Source organism: Podarcis erhardii (genome assembly GCF_964252035.2).
Source record: "Podarcis erhardii genome assembly, chromosome: 4".
NCBI lineage: Eukaryota > Metazoa > Chordata > Lepidosauria > Squamata > Lacertidae > Podarcis > Podarcis erhardii.
Genome location: NC_138508.1, coordinates 57,360,728 through 57,383,716, shown reverse-complemented (window position 1 = coordinate 57,383,716; position 22,989 = coordinate 57,360,728). Strand labels below are relative to the sequence as shown.

The following is a 22,989-nucleotide window of genomic DNA, read 5'->3' as shown; positions in this document are numbered from 1 at the left end:
CCGTGTAACTCCTGCCCTGTCATTTGATAGAGTGCCCACTTGCCCCCCTTCTTGACATGGAATGCTCTCTATTGAAGTCTCCAGGTCCAGTACAAAGACCATAAGAAAGGAGAGCAGGGACCTTGAAGTTCCCAACAGCTGTTAAGCAAGCAAGCAAGGACACAGGTCACCTTTGTCACAGTCACGACGCCTATGTCCTGGCCAGGCCTGCACCCAATCTTGTTTTTGTACAATCTTGTTTATCCTCAGTAACCAACATTATATTATCAACATATACAAGCAGAAAAGTTGTTTTCCTTCATTTGCAAGGAATTGTACAAAACAAAGAGGCACTAATAAAGAAAAGTTCCAGGGTGGCAACAGAAAGCAAACTAATAATGCTTTTGCAGTTCATCAAAACTATCCAGCAATATCAAGTTATAGGAAAACTGGTGCTATTAACAGTAATCCTTCTAGTTGGTTAATTGGTTTGGCAACTTCCATGCACATGACGTGTGATGCTAATTATTTTCCCCAAGAGTTAAATGGTAACTAATCAGAGGCAGCTACAGGAGAGCTATGAGATTCAGGTGAGGGTCAGATGTCTTGTCAATCCCAGCAGGTATATAAGAGTACAACCCAGCCTGCCCTGCCGAGGAGTTTGCTAAAACAGTCATAGCAGATACAGCTGTTGTTAGTAACTCAGAGAAGGTTTGGGAACCTTCAAGCCTCCAAGAGGTCCAAAGTTTAACCTCAGAGGATGCTGAGCCATGGTTAAATGCCATGAAGTCTGAACTTGATTCCTTAGAGAGGAACAAGACATGGGTACTAGTCCAGGCCTGCCCAGGCCACAAAAGGTTTACAAAGTTCAGTTATTGCAAAAGTTTTCCAGTGTTAATTTTATGCATTTTTTAAAATCACCAGTGGTCCCTCGGGTTAAGTACTTAATTCGTTCTGGAGGTCCGTTCTTAACCTGAAACTGTTCTTAACCTGAAGCACCACTTTAGCTAATGGGGCCTCCTGCTGCCACCGCGCTGCCGGAGCACGATTTCTGTTCTCATCCTGAAGCAAAGATCTTAACCCGAGGTAATATTTCTGGGTTAGCAGAGTCTGTAACCTGAAGCGTATGTAACCCGAGGTACCACTGTAATATGTTCTTTAGAGGAGAAATTGTGAATTGTATAATTTTAAATATCCGTCATCATCCTTAGCTTCACTCAATTTTGTTTATAACACTCTTCCATTTTCTTCCAGTTGTGAGGGTGGGAGATGGGGAGGGGCCTCACAAGTGGAGTAGTCTAGGGCCTCTCTTCATCTAAATCCAGCCCTGTTCACAGCCTATTTCTGTATACAGTGGTACCTCAGGTTAAATATGCTTCAGGTTACATACGCTTCAGGTTACACACTACGCTAACCCAGAAATAGTGCTTCAGGTTAAGAACTTTGCTTCAGGATAAGAACAGAAATCGGGCTCTGGCGGCGTGGCGGCAGCAGGAGGCCCCATTAGCTAAAGTGGTGCTTCAGGTTAAGAACAGTTTCAGGTTAAGAACAGACCTCCAGAACGAATTAAGTACTTAACCCAAGGTACCACTGTACTTACATTCTGCTGTTAAGTATGGGACTTTAAACTCTGTTCAGCCCACATGCGTGGGCACCTGGTGGGATAAATTGCAGTCAATATAACCTCGCCTACCTATTAAAACACATTCTACAGTTTGCACATTCAGCTGTATTGAGCAGTCATGTGATGAGAAAACAAGTAATGCACATGCACATTAAATTAGTTTTCTTCACAGTGAAAAAGGAATTAAACGAGTCTGTGAAAAAAGAAATCTGTAATGGAATGGATGGCTGATTTCTTCATACAAGCCACCAGATGTCACTGTAGATATCAGAACTCAGGCAGACTTCAGGAGAGAAATAAAATATCCTACTATGTTCATTTAGGACTTATTTTTTGTTTGTGTGGTGCTCCACTCCATACTGCCTCTGAGAAAAAATGAGCCAAAAGGTGGCCATGCACTATTTCCCTTAGACAAAGAGTTTGCAAAAGGTAATAGTTTTAAAAAGAAAATATAACTTACAGCATTTCGAATCCACTGGTCTGCTGAGTTCTTGTGATGCAGATGTTGAATTTGTAGCTGAAACAGAAGAATTTCTAATTTTAAATAGAAAATTGAGTGAATCTGGACCAGAGTCTGTGGCATCTAAAATAATATTAAAGCGAACAGACTTACAAAGCAACTCCCAGAACTCCCCTCTTCAGAAGTGCTCGCTTTAACTATTCATTGAACAAATAGAACCTGCAACAAAAATTGTGGCATTTTTCTTTTCATCCATGCCCTCTCCTATGTGTTGTTGGTAGTTTTGGCTATGTAAGTGTGAGCAAGGCAAGGCTCAAATCGGTATCTGCATGTATCAGGAGTAGCCAATGTGGTATTGTTGAACTAAGGCACCCATCATCCCTGATCACTGTCTCTGCTGGCAATAATGTGTGCTTTTGCATTTGTCCATTTACACCTGCCTTTGTTTAACATTTACCTATTTTCAGTTTAACATTTGGCCTATAGATGGGAAGTTATAATGCTGTTCATTTTACTTCAAAGAATGTTCAGAGGCAGAGGGCAGCTATGTAACATATGTATTTAGCTTGACTTGGTTTCATCTTGTCTTTATGTACCCTTCCATAAGCTCATGTACTCAGGACAGTCCCTGATTAAATGCCCCAATCTTTGAAAGCAAGGCTGATGAATACGAAGAGCAGGACCTTTTCGGTGGTAGCTCTGCCTTGTTATTTGTTTTTTAAGGCTGATGCAGACTTTAGATTTTTTTTATATAAAAAAAACCATCCACCACCACCACCACTATATTGTGAGAAGTGGAAGCACAAAGAAGACTGTAGCAGCAGTTTTTGTGTTTAGAAAACACAGTATCTTGCATTTTTAATAATAATGGAATCAGCCCCTGCATTCTTCTATATGCCTTCATTTCAGCTGCTGTACAGCGTATACCCACGAGGCCTACAAGGCTGCTTTCCCCACCCCCTTTTGCAATATTTTGGGTTGGGTTGGTGAAGTCATGGCTACAACCCCATGTGCTTGCCACATAATTTGATTTCAAAGTGCGTGGGCAAAGGAAGAGGGGTTTACAGAGGCAAACTGATCGGCGGTGCCTGTTCCTTTGTCTACATAGCTTAAATTCAAACCATTGTGAGGAAAGGAAAATGTGTCACCTGGCTTCCTAATTTCAGGTGATTGATAGCTGGGAAAGTGTGGGCAGTTATATCAGGGTTAGCCAGCCTCAGTACCATCTTCTGTGGTTCTGAGGGAGGCTCTCCTTTCACAACAAATTTTTTTAAAAGCATTTCCCCACCCCGCCTCAGGCTTTTGGTGCAATAAAATGGTCTGCTTGTTTAATGTTCTTTTTATTCTATGCCACTCATTTTAATTTTATAGTCTATGTGGCTTTTAATTGGTTTTAAATGGATTTTATTGTAAAACTTCTCAAGGACTTGCTATAGCCAGAAGGGAAAAATACAAATTGAAAAACAAAGCACATTTTATTTGACCAAAATTTCCTACCACTTTATACTTTGGTAGATTGCTTAAAATGTGTATCCATTTGTATTCATTCTCAGAAGTATCCTTATGAGAACTCCTGGGTTAATACAAATTTCTTGTTTGCAGCAGACATTGAATTCTGCTTAAGAACATTTATTTCCTTTTGCTGAAATTAAATGTAAAAAAGAGGCTTTACAAACTTCTTGGTTTTGACACACACACAAAAACAACAACCACCCCACAGATAAAATAACATGCTAGGCCAAATCCCAAAATAGCTATATAAATCTGAGCTAACTTTGAGACTACTTAGCAGTTGATATAAATCCTTGAGCAGAATCTCGAGAGTATTTTGTGCAGCTGAAAGCCCAAAACAAAAAGGGCTTCTGGAAAGTCTCACAGTGTGAAAGAGAGGTTTGTCAATGTCACCCACACATTGCAAATTATACATGGGATCCACACAATTTCCTCTTCGGCCTAAGGATCCCAGTTTCTCATGTTTACAAAGTACCTTACAGAGGGTCCTATTTCTCATTTGTAAATTAAGTTCGTAAAGCTTTACGTAACTCTTCCCTCAAAACTATGCAAATGGCAGATATATTTTAAATGTTACAACCTTGGACAACTATGTCGATAACTTCATACACTCGCATCACAATGTCCTTCAACAAAGAAGAAACGTTTGCCAATGGAACCAGCTCTTGCAGTCCAATCAGAACCCGGGAAACCAATGTCTCTGTATAGGGTTCTGCCTGTGTTGTACGAATATGATACACTGAGACATCCAGGGGCCATAGTGCGCCAGTAATCTGTAAAAGGAAGAAACTCTTTTTATATATTACATAACTGTGTGAAACTTAAGTCATGCAATTAATCCTTTCGTGTTAAACACACATGGAGGAAATAGTACAATCAAAATTAGTCAAGAAATAAAGGCCACAAGCTTGACCCCCAAATCATCCTTGCATGGGCATCGCAGTGTGTGCCTAGAGCCACTTTGCTCAATGAACATGGCCAGTGGGACCATGGCTGTCAAGTTCTCTGGCAGCAAGGGGTGGGCTAGCTGGCATGGTCCTGCAACTTTCTTATTCACGCTTTAAACATGTAAGGGGTTAATTTGAACCTGCTACTGAAACTCTGGGATCTTAGAAGCCAGATTTATAACGTAACACATAATAGTTCTGCCTTTCATAGAATCATAGAGTTGGAAGAGACCACAAGGGCCATCGAGTCCAACCCCCTGCCAAGCAGGAAACACCTTTGGCACACCAAGTTTTTGCTAATTACATTCTACACACCAAGCGTTCGCTGCTTAGTTGGTTGTGAAAATACTCACAAGCAATCCCTGCTTTTGATCAAGATTCACGCAGAGTAAAAGTCTGGCTCTGTGCGTTGAGAGCAAAAGGTCGGAGAGAGAGAGAAAAAATGGGTATTTTCAAGCTTACCAGTATATATTTAAGGGGAAGCCTTATGTGCCTCTTCAGGTGTATCTTGAGTAGAATGAAAAGGAATGAAAAGAAGATTGCATGCATGTACTTATAGGAGCCTATGCCTTTTAATGTGAGGAGTGCATGTGTGTTAAGGAGGAAGTACAGATGTCTTTTCAGATGATTTGTGCCTTCTCCAGTAGGTGGTAGTCATGGAACCTATTTAGGTTCTGTTGCACCATTACAACAGAATCAACAGAACTGTATGTATTAGAATGAAGACTACTGTATTTATTCATACCATAGAGTGCAGAAGCCGTGAATGATTCAGAAGTTTTGGATCCACTCTTTTTAACTCATCAAAATCCATTTTCACCAGGACTGACACATCATACCAGTATCTTGACACTGTTTGCTCTGGAATTGAAGAGAGGAAACCATTTATATGGAGGGTTAACATTATATTAATGGAAAGGTTTTCAGTTTACAACAGCCATATTTAATCTGCTCAGCAAATCAGTGATACATCCTTCTGATTTCTTAGTCTCAACTATTAAATGATTATCAAAAGTGTAGCTCCTGAGCAATCATTTACTGTACTGTATTTGTTTTAGATTCTATAAACCTGTTTTAATTCTTCTTATTGGGTTTTCAAAGTTCCACCTAAACACACATTCAGACTGGAATTCTATGCCCTGTGGAAATGGGACTTATTTCTAAGTAGATATGCATACAATTGTTCTATCAGTCTTTCAAGTGTTCGGATCAGTGACACTCTTCTAAAAGGTAAAAAGCTAGAAGGAAGGCTATCTGAGAAGCATAATCTTTACTCACCTAGTTAAGGCAAATTTGTTTCCCTGTTAAATAAATTAGGAATTAGACTTTGTGTTTCTACAGACAATATGATCTGGCCTTTTCCTTCCACCACCATACAAAACTATCCCATGCATGAGTACTCAGAAGACCCAGGTAAGTGTTAACATAAAACTGCAACCTTCAGTAGATAAAGGGCTGTTTTTGCTGGAGGGAAAGGCCACAGACACATGAATATTTCAGGTCCCTTCTAGAAATTTCCTTGTGAAAGTATAAGGGTTAACAAACTGCCTAACTGTTTCCTAAGAAGAGGGCCTGTTTCCCCTTTCCAGTGTTCTGACCAATGTATGCAAAGGCATTGGGATGACAGACAAGCACTAGCCTTGCATAAAATTACAATGCCTATTATTAATATCAAATACAATTGAATAATGTTAAGGATATTAGTCTACCTACATCTAGGCTCTGACTGCCCTGCATTGATGCACTGTGTGTACTCTAAGCCACGCCTCACCACAACATTACTGATCACAGACCTGTCAGAAGGCGGCAAATGTTGGTCAGTACTGTACCTTCTGATACAGGATCAGAACAGCCAGTGCCTTTTGATGTCTCGCAGCATTTTTTATGTTCTGGACAATCCAAATCCAATGTGCATGAAATATTTAACGCTTCTGCTTCCTTTGTTGGACAGGCACCAGGTCTTGAGGCAAATTCACTGGAACTGTTTAGGGCTACAGAACAAGACATTTAACAACAAAAATTGCATCTACTAGCAAGGATTTAAAGTTCTACTTTAGGCATGTCCAAGAGCTTGAGTATGGCTTAGCAGGATTTTTTTATTCCTCTCTTCCGACCACATGTACACATGCACTGCTTACCCCACCATGCCATACCTCAAGATGCTATTGAATGTCTTTCTTTGGAGAGGAGGACTATTAATCAAGAAACTCACTGAGTACTTTGGATCTTAGCCAGCATTTGTTTTCATTAAAGCTATTCTATCTTCCTCATAACAACACTGGATACAGCTTGGATAGCTCCTTTGGGAACAACATCATACATTTACAACACATTTAACACACATAGCTTTCTCCCAAAGAATCATAGGAAATGTAGTTTACCCCTTAGGGATGTACAATTCTTGGCACCCTTAACAAACTACACTTCCCATGAATCTTTGAGGGAAGCAGTGGTGGACTTTGGTCCCTCAAATTTCAGTGACGCCCTGTGCAACACTAAAATTTGGCACCCTCACCTCCTCACACCACTCTAAAGCGTTGTTTTGGTGCCCCCTGCAGCGGGGTGCCCAGTGTGACCTCCCCAGTCACGCCTAAAACCACCTCTGAGCAAAGTCATGTGCTGTAAATGTGTGGTATGGCTGAGAGGAAACAGCAGGTGTCCAAGCTAAATAAACATGCCTGTAGATCCAGCCTATGTAATCTGCAAATGATGGCACAAACATGTAGCAAGTCACAGCCACAAAAGTACCCTGAAAAATCAGCACAAGGAACCGGGTTGTGTACCAATTCTGGCTCAGAGCCATAGAAAGCATTAATCTGAAATGTCAAGGTCTTCATTCTTACATCAGCCAAACACAAAGACAGACATCCAGCATGTCCCTGTCAAAGTCTATCAAGCTATAATTGTTATACGAGCAACTCCCAGAGCGAGCCATCTGTCAAGCAACTGCTTAAAAGGTGGAAATTAGTTGACATGTTCCTTCGGTGAGTAGAAGCCTTCCTGATTTACTCACAAGGGTGGCAAAAATGTGTACGGTATACATGCATGAAAGCTCCATCATAACTAATATAAGGAGAATGGAATGACAAAGCGCTTGTAATATTTATTGTGCTTTATTATTTATTTTTAGAACTATTTTAAATCTGTAAACTGATTTGAAAAACTTTAGACCATCAGGGTTAATGTTACTGTTTTTGATGAAGAAAGACAGAGTGAATATTCATAAATATATGATCAGATTTCCTATATAAACCACCCAAAGAGAGAGAGAGAGTTCCCACTTGCTGGTCCATATTTTTTGAGGCTGATGTATTTGTTGTGTGTCCACTGCTGGTCTCCTCAAAATCCCCTATAATATTGTTATAGGTGAACCATGTCTATGCAGTGGATATGCACCAGAAATCCATAGCTTCCTTGTGAGCATTCACTCTCCCTATGTGTTAATTAATTTAGCAGGATTTGCAGCACTGGTATAGTATTTATGTACCAATAGCCCATGAGAATGAGACACTGTACACAGATAAAAGATAACACAGCCTTGCCTACAAGCTTACAGTTTAAGCAAAGCATATGTTCCCTATTCTGACATTAGAATGTGTGTGTGGACGCGCAGAGCAGACAAACAGGAAACGTATCTGCTACATAAAGTGTGAATTGGTCCTTAGTCTGCCATCCAAGCAGAAGTAAATTATGGTTTCCAGTGGGATTGTAGAAAATGTATCAAGGGAAAATTCTCACCAAAGAGCCCCACAGAACTCTGAGCTCCAATCACTTAGTCAAACTAGCTTTGTCTGGGTTCTAACATAAGAGAAAACATTAACCGTAGTTTAGTGACATGCTGTTAATTCATCTCACTAGTTGTCAACTTCCTCTTTTCATCATTTATTTAAGACCATGTCTAGACAGTGCATTACCATTCACAGAAGCTGTGACTCAGGCTCTGAGGTCTAGAAAGAACGGTCTGAAGGAGACAAATGAAACATTCACTGCTGAAGCTTAATGGGACAGCCCTAATGAGTAAGAAATTCAGAATTTAGAAAGCTTCTTTAACCTAATGACAAGAAGAGCTTCTGCTCCACCAGGACCCTAGGGCAACTTCTGTCTAGGTGCCTGCCCACATTTAGAGTAGAAGCTCATGTCACTGAAGTTCTTAATTGTCTGATTTGGGGGTTGGACTAGATGACCCTACAATTCTGTGACTCAGAATATAATTTTGTTAAGCTTGTAATGCTGAGCTATCTTATGACTCAGCCAGCATTTCTCTCAGATGCTCTTCTCCAGCTAGAAAAGATTTTGCATACGTACAGTCAGCATTCAATGGACCACACAAGCCCAACTGCTTTGTAGGCACCTTTGCAATAGTTATTTCTGCACATGACTGCAGCTCTTTTGCTTACTATGAAATGACATTAACAAAAACGGCATATTCTTTGTAGGCAGATTCACAAAACACATTTTATTTTTATTGCCAAGCACCTAATCTCACTGGCCAACTGCTGTAAACTATGTGACCAGACCATCTTAATAAGCTTCCATTCATTTGATAAACATTTTCTTTATTTGGGTCAATTTGTTTCTACCAAACAAGACAATGTTTTATTGTCCCCAACATTCTCATGTTCCCAAGTGCAATTGTTTGAGGGGAAACAGTTCAATGTTCAAGCAGCTGTCCACCATCACAAGTGCTGGAAACTTCCATTCCCAGGGAGCAATCTGACAATCCACATATATGTTTGCAGAAACACAAGAGTGTCTGCACCAGTGTTACAAATGGAGATGAGACTCCTGCAAAATATAGGAATTTTTCCCAGATTGCTTCCCTCCTTCCCCCTTCTTCTTATTCTTTTTCCCCGTATCACTTTTCAAGAAAACTTGGAATCACCAAAACTGAGCTTGGGAGTTTACCCATTACTATTTTAGAGGCAGGCCTCAGAATGGTTCTCTTAATTTATTTTGCCTTCAAAGATGCTAATAGCATGTGCTAATCTTTCATATAAAATATTCTACTTCCTTTTCCTTGATAGATTATTTTGATGGAAGGGCAGATTGAGAGACAGCACTTCCTTGTTCAGGCTAATGGAAATTTTGTTCCTACAGAATATGTTCTGCTTTGTGTTGCTGCTTAGGTATACATTTATGTTTAGTACCCAAAAAAATGCCACCCCATTTAAAACTAAATAAAAACTATTAATGGTGATGATGATGATACTTTTTAAAAAAGACCTTTGAGTTAATATGAACTCAGTGATAACAGAAGTGAGTGAGTGTTATATGAGACATACAAAATGCAACACGTCTTTTGGATATGATCATCAAGCAGGTAACAACAAAATTTCCAGAGCCTAATCTGAAAGCAGGTTATCTTTACTAAGCCTTTTCAACTAAAACAGAGTTTAGATACAAATGGCATGCTGTTTTATACAGATCTATTTGAACCTCAGCTGCCAGAGCAGTAATAATTTAATAATTGATCTGGCCTGTGAATACTTCCCCCTTAAAATAGCTGAAACCCACAGGTTTCGTTGAGACTTGTTCATACACAGCCTGAGCATGAAGATTACCTGTGCGCTGATAGTTCACCCAAGAGCAAGCTCTGGGCCCCAACAGCTTCCCTCATGACACATATAAACTGTAATGATTACTGTGGCTGACACACAGCCGCATAAAGAGAGCCTATATGCAAAAGTCACAGTTCTGGTATAGGTTAAGTGTGTACAAAGCTAACTTGTCTCATGTCCCACTGTGTTGAAAGCCCACATGCCCAGGTTGGAGTGAGCTGACTCAAAGCTGCATCTGCAGGTATTCTAGTGTCGTATTTTTGCAGTTCTTCTAATTTTCATTTTTCATTGAATACTTACATAAGGCACAGTAGAGACCAACTTGCTCATACCCACTGCAACAATCTGTCAGATTCATACTCTCTGGGACGGTGACAGGATGATATTCTTCGTTGTAATAGGTTTTGGTGCAAGTCCTCCACGGAATCCACCCTCCGCATAGTGTTTCCTTTTCATACGACTTTCGATAGGCAACCATTTTGTTCACATTTTTGTCTATAGTATAATTGCATAAATGGTAGCTGAGCAAGGAGAGCCCTTTCTCTAGAGAGAAAGAAAGAGTGATATAGGAATTAGTGACACAGTAGGTGATTTTTCAAAAGCACTCACCTATCAATGTACTTGGGAACAACTGCAGGTGACCAGCCACTGTTTTGTTATTGGTGTGTGTGTGTTCAAACAGATTAGGTTGGATCCAGATTTCCCATCATGCTTAAAGTAGAGCCAATGAATTTCAGTTGATTTACTGTAAGAATGAGTATGTCTAGGTCTGATCTATTTTTTCATGTACTCTAAGAAAAAATTCAAAAGATTTTAGTAAGATCTGGAGATCCAGATCTGGAGTAAGATCTGGAGATCCAGAAGAAAGACAGCCAGGCCAATAAACAACAAGTGCAAGAATTAATGTAAAGATAGAAGTAACTTTAAACATTTAAAATCTTTATTTAGTTCTATTTCATGTTTTTGAAGGAAGAGTAAATTTTCTTTCAACTTGCTTTCCTTGAATGAAGTGGTATTCTATGTCTAATGCTAAGCAGGGAAATTTAGGGAAGTTTTTAATGTTTGATGTTTTGTCACTTTATTATTATTAGTATTAGTATTATTATTAATATTCTGTTGGGAGCTACCCAGAGTAACTGGGGAAACCCAGCCAGATGGGCGGGGTATTATTATTATTATTATTATTATTATTATTATTATTATTATTATTATATTGCCAAGTGTATAGCAAAATGGGATCTCCTTGCAACTATGTGTACATCAATCAGAAAGATTGGAAGGAAATCCAAGTGTGATCAGCAATCTTATACATTTGCTAAAATCCTGTTTTATTAAGTATTGTGTTGTTGTTGTTGTTGTTGTTGTTGTTGTTGTTGTATTTATTCAAAATCTATCCCACCCGTCCTACAGCCTAGAGTTCAGAGCATAGAGTTGTTCAGCACTCAGAGAAGGACAATTCCCCTGTGTAGGGTTGCTAGGGACAATTCAGAAAATGTTTACAAATTAGCATTTACTGCTCTATAGCTTCCAAACACAAGGATTAGACTGCCATTAAACTAATTAAAATGTGTTTTGTTGGATGGATTCTTTTAACCAGCTACAAGCTGAAATTTCCAGTATGACCGTAAGAAGGTGATTACTAGGTTTATTATTATGGACTGATTATCACCTTGGCAGTACTTTTTCACCTGTGCAAGCAAACATATTTCTGAAAATTAAAGTGCTATCCTGTCAACTAGCAATAGCAGAAAACTTCCAAGTTTGTAACACAGATTATTTGCAACAGGAATATATCATGATTCTTGGAAATATTGATTTACTACATCCATTGGAGACTGTGACAAAGGTTATGTGAATCAAATGTCTTACAGTCTTGCAATATTGTTCTTGGGTAAAAAAATATACCGTATTCAGTAGACTAAAACTGCTAACAATGTGTGAAGACAGCAGGTAAAGTAAATTACACATGGCATACTTACGGTAATTGGTTAAATAACACATGATATATATACTGCGGCAAATAACCAGTGGAAATGTCATGCGAAAGAATGACACCCCTTTGGGGTGATGCCAACACATATTTACCCTTCTTTTTTCCTATCCACCTGTTTTTCTTTTCTCCTTTGTCATTCTGTTATGAATAAGTTTCTGCAAAATTCAGTATTTGGAAGGCTACTGAAGAATGTCTGGGAATAAAGTTATGTACACTAGCTGAGGATTCAAAGTCTCCACTTTTTAATGTTGGGACAAATTACGAATAATGAGATAAGTCAGGCCTCCTGCAGCAAATAGCAGCTCAGGGCACAGTGTTATTCAATAGCCTTATAGAACAGAAGCATGGGTGGGAGAGGGAGAAGCATGTAGCTTCGGTTTTATTTCTCAACATCTTGACATTCTGAACCAATGATACTGATTACACAACCACCACCACCACCGCACAGCTACAATCTTATAGGATTCATAGTGGCTACCACTGTAATGAAACTGCTGGTTTTAAATTCAGTTAGGTAGCCATGTTGGTCTGACGCAGTCAAAATAAATTTTAAATAATTAAAAATTGTCCAGTAGCACCTTAGAGACCAACTAAGTTTTTAAGGTATCTAAAAAAGTGTGCATGCACACAAAAGCTTATACCCAGAACAAACATAGTTGGTCTCTAAGGTGCTACTAGACAATTTAAAAAAATTTTTTACTGGTTTTAATTCATTCAGAATGCAGCTGTCTGCAAAAGCTTTCAACTTTTAAGGATAGACTTTTAGAACAGCAAATATTTCTAATTATTCAGAAATCATAGCCCAGTCTAGATGATAAGGGTCAATAAGAAATTAAACCAATGTTTAAATATTGATCTGAATACAGTGGTAAAAGAAGAGCTACACAGCCTTATTGTTCCTATCCATGATTAGGCTAAGCAGCATGGTGATCCCATGAGGGCCGTATTCTGGGTCCTTTCATGGTTCTGACCCATCAACCAACTGTTTTGAAAACAAAGGTCAGCACACACATTTGCAGGCGCAACATCCTTCACTCCTGTTCATCACATCTCTTGTTGAAGGCCTCACCACAACTGACCTAGCCAGTCTTGCTTACTAAGCTAACCTCACCACCACCCCAATCAAGAACGGGATCACAGGATTCCAGAGCTAGAAACAGAACTGAAAAACCTCTACATCCACAAATTCTCAGATAATTCTGCAGAGGCAGTTTCTCTGGTCTATAGTTTACATAGCATAATGACCCTGGTTCGCATCTTTTTCAAGGCGCTTCATGATAAAAAGCTGCTTCACTTGCCACCCAGAATCCTATATCCAAAAAACACCAAGCACTAAATCCATAATTGCCAATCAGCTAGGATGAATCAAAGAGTTATCCTGAAAATAAATGGTCCCTGAGGTAAAAGTAGATTTTTGAAGAGCAATGTTCAGTGCTGCGTCCAAATTAAAATTAAACATGAAACTACGTAGGTATCAGTAAAGTGTTTTGCTACTTGCCTGTAAAGGTGTTAACTGTTCTCTGCCCTGTAGTGGTACACAGAATGAAGACGGACACAGCAAGGATCCTAGCCACTGAATTAAAGGTCCTCATCATTTTTTGCAATGTCATTGTTCCCAGGGAACAAAATAGCAGTTGGTTTTACATCCAGATTTTAGGAAATAAAGCAGAAATGCCCTCGTTTTTCTCCTTAGTGTACAGGTAAAGTGATTGGCCTCAGAACAAAGAGAGAATCTAGGCAGTGCCTTGCCTGTGGAGGTTCATTAATGCTTTCCCCACGGAATGCTTGCATCTCAATTACTAATCCTGGTCCTCGGCAACCTGATGTAGTCGCTTGCAGAATAACACCCTGATTAAACCTCACTTATTTGTAGCCAGCTTCCACGAAAGTCGACTGGTCTTAAAAACAAGTACATGAGTATAGCATGGGGTGGGGGGTCAGCAGGATTAGAGGGTAGCTCCAACCCCTTGTGAAAGAAGCAATGGAAGCTGGGATGTAGTCTAGATTGAACTGGGCCCAGGGAAGAGACTTCTTTAGGGGAGAGCAGGAGTAGTTAAGAGTCAGAGGGTGAAACCACCATCATGTTTCATCATGGGGAACCTGTGTGCCGTTGAGGGGCCTACTCCTTTAGGAGGGAAGTAATCTCGGGGGGGGGGGGCATGTTGGCAGAGCCAATCCCTTCTCTCTGTGTCTCTGTCTCTCAACCTCCTAGTCTCTCTCTGTGCCCCCTCCTTTGTTCTAATCTGCTCCCTGAGATTAGGGGAGCGTGGAATGAGTAAGGGAAGAATGTGTGGCTCTGAAACATGCTGCAAATGTCTTTCTGGATAAAAGCACAAGAAGAAAGATCACCTCAACAGTATCATCTGAATTACAGCTCAAAAATAGCACACTGTGTGTGATTAAATGGAAAAGAGGACTTTTAGCAGAGCTGTTTGAAGTTAGACCTGGCAGGACATGAAGGTTGTGTGGCAATAAGATGAGAACTCCTGTTATGGACAGGAGTTCATATGCAGCACCAGTCCCTGTTTGGTTTTCTTAGCCTTATCTACCTTTCATTTTAACTTCTACAGCATGCACGTGAGTTTTCTTGGGAACAAAGTATTTTGGTTTTCCTTGTAGGATTAGTCCTATTTGCAGCATTATATGCATGTTCAAATTCTGTGCTGCAAGTGGTCTCAATCAAAAGATAAATGAATTTGATTGTGCAATGTTTCCATTTACCTTTAAGAGGAGCTTTCATATCCCCTGAGGATGCGATTCCCCCCTGGCTACGGTTACTATAGTGAATGTTTCAGTGCCGTGGAAACAAGTCAAAAGAGGTTTTCAGTGAAGGACTCAAAATAGATTTGCCAGCCATTTTGGACAACAGAAAATATTTTCAACACCCTTTTGCATAATTTGTCAGGTGGGGGATTTTCCTACCCTTTTTTTACTTCTTGGATATGATTGGTAGTCTTTTACCTTTGTCTTAATTTTCTAAAAATCTGTTACATTCTGTTCAATTCACACCTCGGATTCCTTATCATGATACCCAAAATATTTGAACCTTTCCTTCCATTCCCTAAATTCAATTGTCCCAACCATTTCTATTTTCTTCCCTCTCCTTCATTTCTTTATGTACATTTATTTGAATGCAAAGTAAAATGAAATTCATCCATAAAGCAGCTTCTTGTTTATTGGTTGTGTGGTTTAAACAAAATAAAAAAATTCCTTCCAGTAGCACCTTAAAGACCAACTGAGTTAGTTCTAGGTATGAGCTTTCGTGTGCATGCACACTTCTTCAGATACTGGTTGTGTGGTTTGTTACTGACCACTATTTGCTGGTAACACTAACTGTAAAAAACAAAACAAAACTTGAAGATACAAAGTTGTAAGTATTGGTTGCTTTTATATTTGCACCACTCTCTGGACAAACCCACCTCTCTGATCTCCTCTAGACCATCCTGATTAGAATTACCTAGGATTAAGACAGACCCAATATGGCTTGCAGGTGTCAGATCCCTGGCTGCACACCTACCAACCCACCCCCACAGCAAAAGGAAAAATAAAAGCCATTTGGAAGTACCCAGAGTAGCAGGGAATAATACTTTTTCTTCTTGAAGTGAAAGGTGGTATAAGGTGGATTTGTTGTACTAAAACTGAAATGTTGATACTAAAATAACAGGAACTTGTCCATTCAATTAAATGGTATCAGCTGTTGAAGAACTGAATATTGCTGTACACCATCCTGTTCTGTTGTGCTGTAGGAAACTACAGAACGTAAAAGAAAAGAATGTTCTGAAATGAGTAGTATTAATGGACAACCCATTCTTAATCTGCACTCAGACCAAAAACAATACAGCAAACTCATTCTCATTTCATGTATTCTGCTTGTGTCATCTCACTCCATCACAAAACCTCCCTCCTGGAAGCCAGCAGCTGGGTTCTAAGGCCTATCACACCCCACCACTGCCCACTGCCCAGCAGTCTTAAGAAGATGGGACTTCCCTAGTTCAGGTACCCAAATAATATTTTTTTTCATCAGTGAGTTTGAACTGCGCTGTCATATTACCCCTAACTAGCTCCAAATGTGTTAGGCAGATTCTATCCTTATGAAGCAAATAGATGGAGAGGGATGAGTTCATCTGTTTTGGAAGAGCAATTGTCTGTGCCTTGTTATCTAGCCTACGTGCTTAACACATGGCCCATAACGGCATAAGTTCATTAAGCTGATCTGAAAATAATTTCGGGTATGTATAAAGACAGCACAGCTACCAGCTTAAGGATATTTATCTGCATATCTCCTCACTTCTAAAAACTATTACACCCATCCTAATAAGTTATAAGCCTTGTTTTAAACAAAACTCTCTTATTTGCTAGTTCCTATTACGATCAATATCCAAAGTTTGTTTGTACAGTGGTACCTCGCAAGACGAATGCCTCGCAAGACGAAAAACGCGCAAGACGAAAGAGTTTTCCATTTTTTGAGTCGTTCCGCAAGATGATTTTCCCTATGGGCTTGCTTCGCAAGACGAAACGTCTTGCAAGTTCTTGCGAGTTTGTTTCCTTTTTCTTAAAGCCACTAAGCCGCTAATAGCCGTGCTTCACAAGACGAAAAAACCGCAAGACGAAGAGACTCACGGAACGGATTAATTTCGTCTTGCGAGGCACTACTGTAGTATAATTGCTGGCCTATGATGTGCATGTATTTGGGCGGGAGGTATGGATAACTGGAGATAGTGAGAAGCAGTGGAAATGTAAATTAATGGAAGCCTCTGTAATGTTGGACACTGAGAAGACATGACCTTCTCTAAATGACCTTGCATCTTCTTCTGCGCATGTAACTCAAGGCTCTGACTTTAACAAGCCGTAACCTGCACAGCTCCCATAGCACCTTATTAACTTGTTTATCCTTTCCATACTTTTGCATTCAAGTAAAACATGTTACATAATGATTATAAAAACAAAATCAAACATATATCTGCTTTCAAATTAGTATATTTATAAAGTGTCCATTTACTATGGGTTTTTTTATATCTGTAAACAAAAACACCAGTATTTTTTTGTTTTATACATGTAAATACTCAAAAGCAGTGTGACACCAACAACTGAATTTGGAATAGTTTTATTTTTCTCATGTGGGTGATTCACTTGCAAAGAGCTAAATGATAAATTACAGTTTGTGAACTATCAGGGGCAGATCCCGCAGGCAATTCATATCCTGTGTTCATTACATGTCCTTTTTTAAAATTATGATTTATTTTGGCTCAGTTGCTAATACTGCTGAATAAAGCACAGTAGCAGCCGCAAAACTGCCAGGTTTACAAATATAGTTAAGTATAAGACAGTGAATTTGCATTTACCAGAAGCTAAGCTTGAATCTGATAAGCTCTCTTGTCAACATCAATAGCAACTACTTCAAGGAAATTTAACCTATAAGGAAATATAGGATTTTGTAGTTGCTAAAAGGGATTAAGAAAATTCAACAGTATTTTCAGCTACTGACAGCCTTTGTTTCAGAGTTCTACACAGGCTTTATACACCCACACAAGAATGGGGTAAGCATCCATTATCTAAATATACCTGGATTTTTTACCTAAATTCATTCAAACTTTAGGGAGAAGAAAATTGTTAACTTTATCCACCCCAGGGTGCATCAAACAGTATGTGCTTCCTTCCAATCTATTCATTATTTTGTAGTGCTGAGATATATAGACAGGAGAATGGATTTTCTTAGTGGCGACACCTTGAAAGTGGTATGCCCTCCTTTTGGAAGTCTAGCTGGCACTAACATACCCTCCAAAATTTATCTGAAGAAAACTGGGACATCCATCCTATTTAATAATAATAACAATAACAATAACAATAACAATAATAATGTTATTATTTATACCCTGCCCATCTGACTAGGCTGCCCCAGCCATGTATTTATATATAATAAATATATTTATTACATATAAATACATAATAAAATATGAAACATTTAAAAACATAGCTATACCTACAGGGCTGCCTTCAGATGTCTTCTAAAGGTTATATAGTTACTTATCTTTGCTTGGGAGTCACATAACTCCATACCCTCCAACATTTCTCCCATGAAAATAGAAAAAGCAGGACATTCCGGGATCAAATCAGAAACAGGGATGGCTTCTGTAAACCATGTCCATGGAAAATAGGGGCACTTGTGGGGTTTGCAGTAATGGTTTAATCTTTTTGCTATCAGCTCCAAGTCCCCCCGTGCTTTTAAATACTGCAATTTCATAGCAGCTATTGGTTTTAAGAAATGTAACTAATTGGAACATTAGTTTTATCTTCTCATCCAGTGAAATGCAATGTTTGCATATGTTTGTAACCCACCCTGTGGTCAAGAATGATAAAGATAAAAATCTACATAAATAAAATGCTTTCACCTCTGCAACACATCAGATACAGAGCTGATTCTATCAAATTGGCTGACAGCTCATTTGTACAGTGGTAACTTGGATTAAGAATGTAATTCATCCCAGAGGTTCTTAACCTGAAACTGTTCTTAACCTAAGGTGCCACTTTAGCTAATGGGGCCTCCTGCTGCTGCCGCACCGCCGGAGAACAATTTCTGTTCTCATCCTGAAGCAAAGTTCTTAACCCAAGGTACTATTTCTGGGTAGCAGAGCCTGTAACCTGAAGCGCCTGTAACCTGAAGCATCTGTAACCCGAGGTACCACTGTATAACTGTTATCCACCACCCTTTCAAGCTTAAATAACATGCTAAAATAAGTTTTTTACAATGACAGCCACCAGGTCTTGAAAGATGCTTAGGCCATCACATCATAACTGAAACTACAAAGTGATATTTAAAAAAGAGTCAACTGTTTGTGAACAGCTCCAAGGACGTCCTTAGAGGAAGCCTACAACCACTTCAGAACAGACTTTAAGGACTAAGTCAAATATATTATGTGCTATACACCTTTCAAAAATGTAGTTCATTGGGAGTAGGGAAATAATACTGTAGCACCCTGCTTGTGGTTAACGCTTAGCTGGAATGAAATATTCAACGCAGCAATAGAGAAATTAAAATAATAATTTATTTGTCAGACAAATAAATGATAGGCACAGTGGTATATGGTTACCAAAGCTCTGCCCCTTCCAGCCCTGATGGCCAGCATTTATATTTCCTCAGCCCAGCCCCCTTGCTCCTCCTTTGGCTGCCTCTGTCCAATCAGCCTGGTTGAAATTCCTATTGGCTGTTTGCTAGAACCAATAATAAAAGATACACCCATTTCCTATTATCTTTTATGGGAGACAAAGAGCTATATTTCCTTCTATCCATAAATGGCAGACAAGTAGCCATATATCTTACATTTGCCTCGACAAGGCACCTTAATTACCAGATCACCTTTTGCCCCTGTTGCCCCTGCATTCCAAAACAAATGGCTAAAACAAATGGCTCGTGGTATTAAATTCTATCTAAACAGAGATCTTGGGTTCACATTCTCACACACCATCAATGAAATAAGAATCTAACATAAGAATCTAACATTTCTTACTTTCTAAATCCTTTGCCTAATTACATTAAGCCAACAAATCTCATACATAACACAGATAGCTTTTTAGAAGAAAAGGCCTTTGCAAAGTAAAAAGGAACTCAGTAAAAAACAGCTTCAAAAGAAGCCTCTTTAGTTTACACCCCCCTTTCCCAGCCAGCTGCTTTTCCCATTAGCTCTTCCCAAAATTTATTGCACTTTAACTCTCTCAGTATACCTTAAACCTTAGGAAAATATGGCTAGAGTCTGGTGGGAGGCACATGGTATTATTTTCTGTAAAACAATAAATCTTACTATTTACCAACTCTTAATTAGTGTTTTTGCAGCTTGATTGTATTCTGTAATATGTAGGGTCAGTGTAACATTTGCTCCCAGCCTGTAATTGCCTTTTACAACTTTGAGAAACTTGTCTCCTGCTACTGCTATAAATCAGGGGGGCCCTTGTTCAGGACAGCAGGAAGATAAACAACTGCCAAAGTACTTAGCCAGCTGGTTTCTGCCTGGCATGAAACATACAAACATTTGCAAATATATCTTTAAGCTCATTTTAAAATACAGGCCTTGATCAGATGCCTCAATAGATTTAACAAATCCCCAGTATAGAAAAAAATTGTGTGCAGGAAAACCTGCCAGAGGAAAGGTTTTTAGGGTCAATTTAAGTTTGATGTAGGAGGTCCTCTTTATCAATATCTTATATTTTTGCTCTTAAGGTCAAAATAGACATGCATGCTAAGGAGAATCAGACTGAGACGGCAATGCGAGGGGAGGGGAGGTTTAATCCAGTCCCTTGCTGCTGCCACCATTTTTCTGACTGAAACTATGCAGCCCAGCACCAGCCCTACCAATAGGCAGAGGTGGAAGCCTCCGCTGAGGGTTCCCCAGTTGCACTATTCCCATCCTTCTGAGCTGGGGTGCCCTAGAGGCAAAAGTGCTTGTTTCTTGTTGACCTGGGCTGTTTTTCTGCAATGTATTGCCAACAGTGCCTTTAGGAAAGGCACTTGACCAGATCAACAGAGAGGCAAACAGCCCAAGCCATGCACTCCAGAAAGTATTGCCCATGTGTTGCTGTGCTCATGAAACACATTCTGGCATTGCAGCTACCGCACTGCATTATTTGAGTGGGCAGGGGGCAGGTGGAGGGGGAAGCAAATTTTGGTGAGGTGTTGAAGGACGAAGTTGTGCTATCCTTCACTCCCTCTAAGTAGCCTGCTGCCCTCAGGCACAGCGGAAGATGCTGTCTCATCATCACCTACCAATCCATTTGTGGAACCGGCAGCAAAACATTTCAGGCCAGCCCTGATTATATCACTCCTTCCACCCCCCCTCCAAAAAGAAAAAAGAAAGTCTGCTAAATCCACATGAGACAAATAGCATTTTAGTGAGATAATTTAGATCAGGAAAATGGCAGAAGAAAATGTTAAACTCCTCCCCTGTGCTGAGGCCCCCGATTCCCGCCCCCACCCCCTGCCGCTTTAACAATAAACCAACCATGAGAAAACCTTTCTACAGATATCCTACATCACGTCTAGTTTGGTTCTTAGTTCAGACTTCTTCGTAATGTTTTAACTTTCTATGAGCAGAGAGAATGCTAGAATAAAATCTTTATCCATGATATGCTAGCTTTCTATTGGCAGGGAGCAGTTTCGGTTTTTTTACATTTTGAGGACACACACAAAATAAGCCTAAGGTTTTCTCTTTAAAGCCTTCTGAATGTTATATGCACAAACCTTTTATACACTACAATCAAGAGAAATGGTGTTCCATTACTATACTGCAAGTCCTGCCAAGAAACCTAATCCCTAAAGCCTTGTTAACAGGAAAATAACAGCTGTACATAACTACTATACTAATGAAGAAAAAATGTTTACAATTACCATTTTCATTGACTTTTTTCAGGGTGTGCGTTTGACTTCTCTACACTTATGGTATGAGCACTGTTTTTTTAAAAGTAAAATGGAATTTTTGCTTTGAAATTTTAGAATTTGTACCTCAGGAGCGTTTTGATAGCTCAGTATATTACAAAAAAAAATGGACATAAACCAAAGGAAGTTGGGTAGACCTTACTCAGAAGCAGTTCCACAGAATTCAGTATTAAGCATTTTCAGATTGTACAGCAAATCCCGTTTGAATCAACAGGATTGTATGTGTCCAGATGTGTGCATGCTAAGGAGAATCAGACTGAGACGGCAATGCGAGGGGAGGGGAGGTTTAATCCAGTCCCTTGCTGCTGCCACCATTTTTCTGACTGAAACTATGCAGCCCAGCACCAGCCCTACCAATAGGCAGAGGTGGAAGCCTCCGCTGAGGGTTCCCCAGTTGCACTATTCCCATCCTTCTGAGCTGGGGTGCCCTAGAGGCAAAAGTGCTTGTTTCTTGTTGACCTGGGCTGTTTTTCTGCAATGTATTGCCAACAGTGCCTTTAGGAAAGGCACTTGACCAGATCAACAGAGAGGCAAACAGCCCAAGCCATGCACTCCAGAAAGTATTGCCCATGTGTTGCTGTGCTCATGAAACACATTCTGGCATTGCAGCTACCGCACTGCATTATTTGAGTGGGCAGGGGGCAGGTGGAGGGGGAAGCAAATTTTGGTGAGGTGTTGAAGGACGAAGTTGTGCTATCCTTCACTCCCTCTAAGTAGCCTGCTGCCCTCAGGCACAGCGGAAGATGCTGTCTCATCATCACCTACCAATCCATTTGTGGAACCGGCAGCAAAACATTTCAGGCCAGCCCTGATTATATCACTCCTTCCACCCCCCCCCTCCAAAAAGAAAAAAGAAAGTCTGCTAAATCCACATGAGACAAATAGCATTTTAGTGAGATAATTTAGATCAGGAAAATGGCAGAAGAAAATGTTAAACTCCTCCCCTGTGCTGAGGCCCCCGATTCCCGCCCCCACCCCCTGCCGCTTTAACAATAAACCAACCATGAGAAAACCTTTCTACAGATATCCTACATCACGTCTAGTTTGGTTCTTAGTTCAGACTTCTTCGTAATGTTTTAACTTTCTATGAGCAGAGAGAATGCTAGAATAAAATCTTTATCCATGATATGCTAGCTTTCTATTGGCAGGGAGCAGTTTCGGTTTTTTTACATTTTGAGGACACACACAAAATAAGCCTAAGGTTTTCTCTTTAAAGCCTTCTGAATGTTATATGCACAAACCTTTTATACACTACAATCAAGAGAAATGGTGTTCCATTACTATACTGCAAGTCCTGCCAAGAAACCTAATCCCTAAAGCCTTGTTAACAGGAAAATAACAGCTGTACATAACTACTATACTAATGAAGAAAAAATGTTTACAATTACCATTTTCATTGACTTTTTTCAGGGTGTGCGTTTGACTTCTCTACACTTATGGTATGAGCACTGTTTTTTTAAAAGTAAAATGGAATTTTTGCTTTGAAATTTTA

The 22,989-nt window shown here is 39.7% G+C and overlaps 1 protein-coding gene across 2 annotated transcripts in view; it reads right to left on the bottom strand.

Annotated features, from left to right (window-relative positions):
* UMODL1 (uromodulin like 1) overlaps positions 1-22,989 on the bottom strand; it is a 52,165-nt gene that overhangs the window by 26,402 nt on the left and 2,774 nt on the right. For both annotated transcript variants that reach the window (XM_081858945.1, XM_081858944.1), the window contains exons 2-6: positions 10,381-10,623; positions 6,352-6,513; positions 5,268-5,383; positions 4,156-4,348; positions 2,064-2,186 (exon numbers count right to left, since the gene is read on the bottom strand). In XM_081858945.1, coding sequence (XP_081715071.1) covers positions 2,064-2,186; positions 4,156-4,348; positions 5,268-5,383; positions 6,352-6,513; positions 10,381-10,623 — 837 coding nt within the window. The remainder of the gene's footprint in view (positions 1-2,063; positions 2,187-4,155; positions 4,349-5,267; positions 5,384-6,351; positions 6,514-10,380; positions 10,624-22,989) is intronic.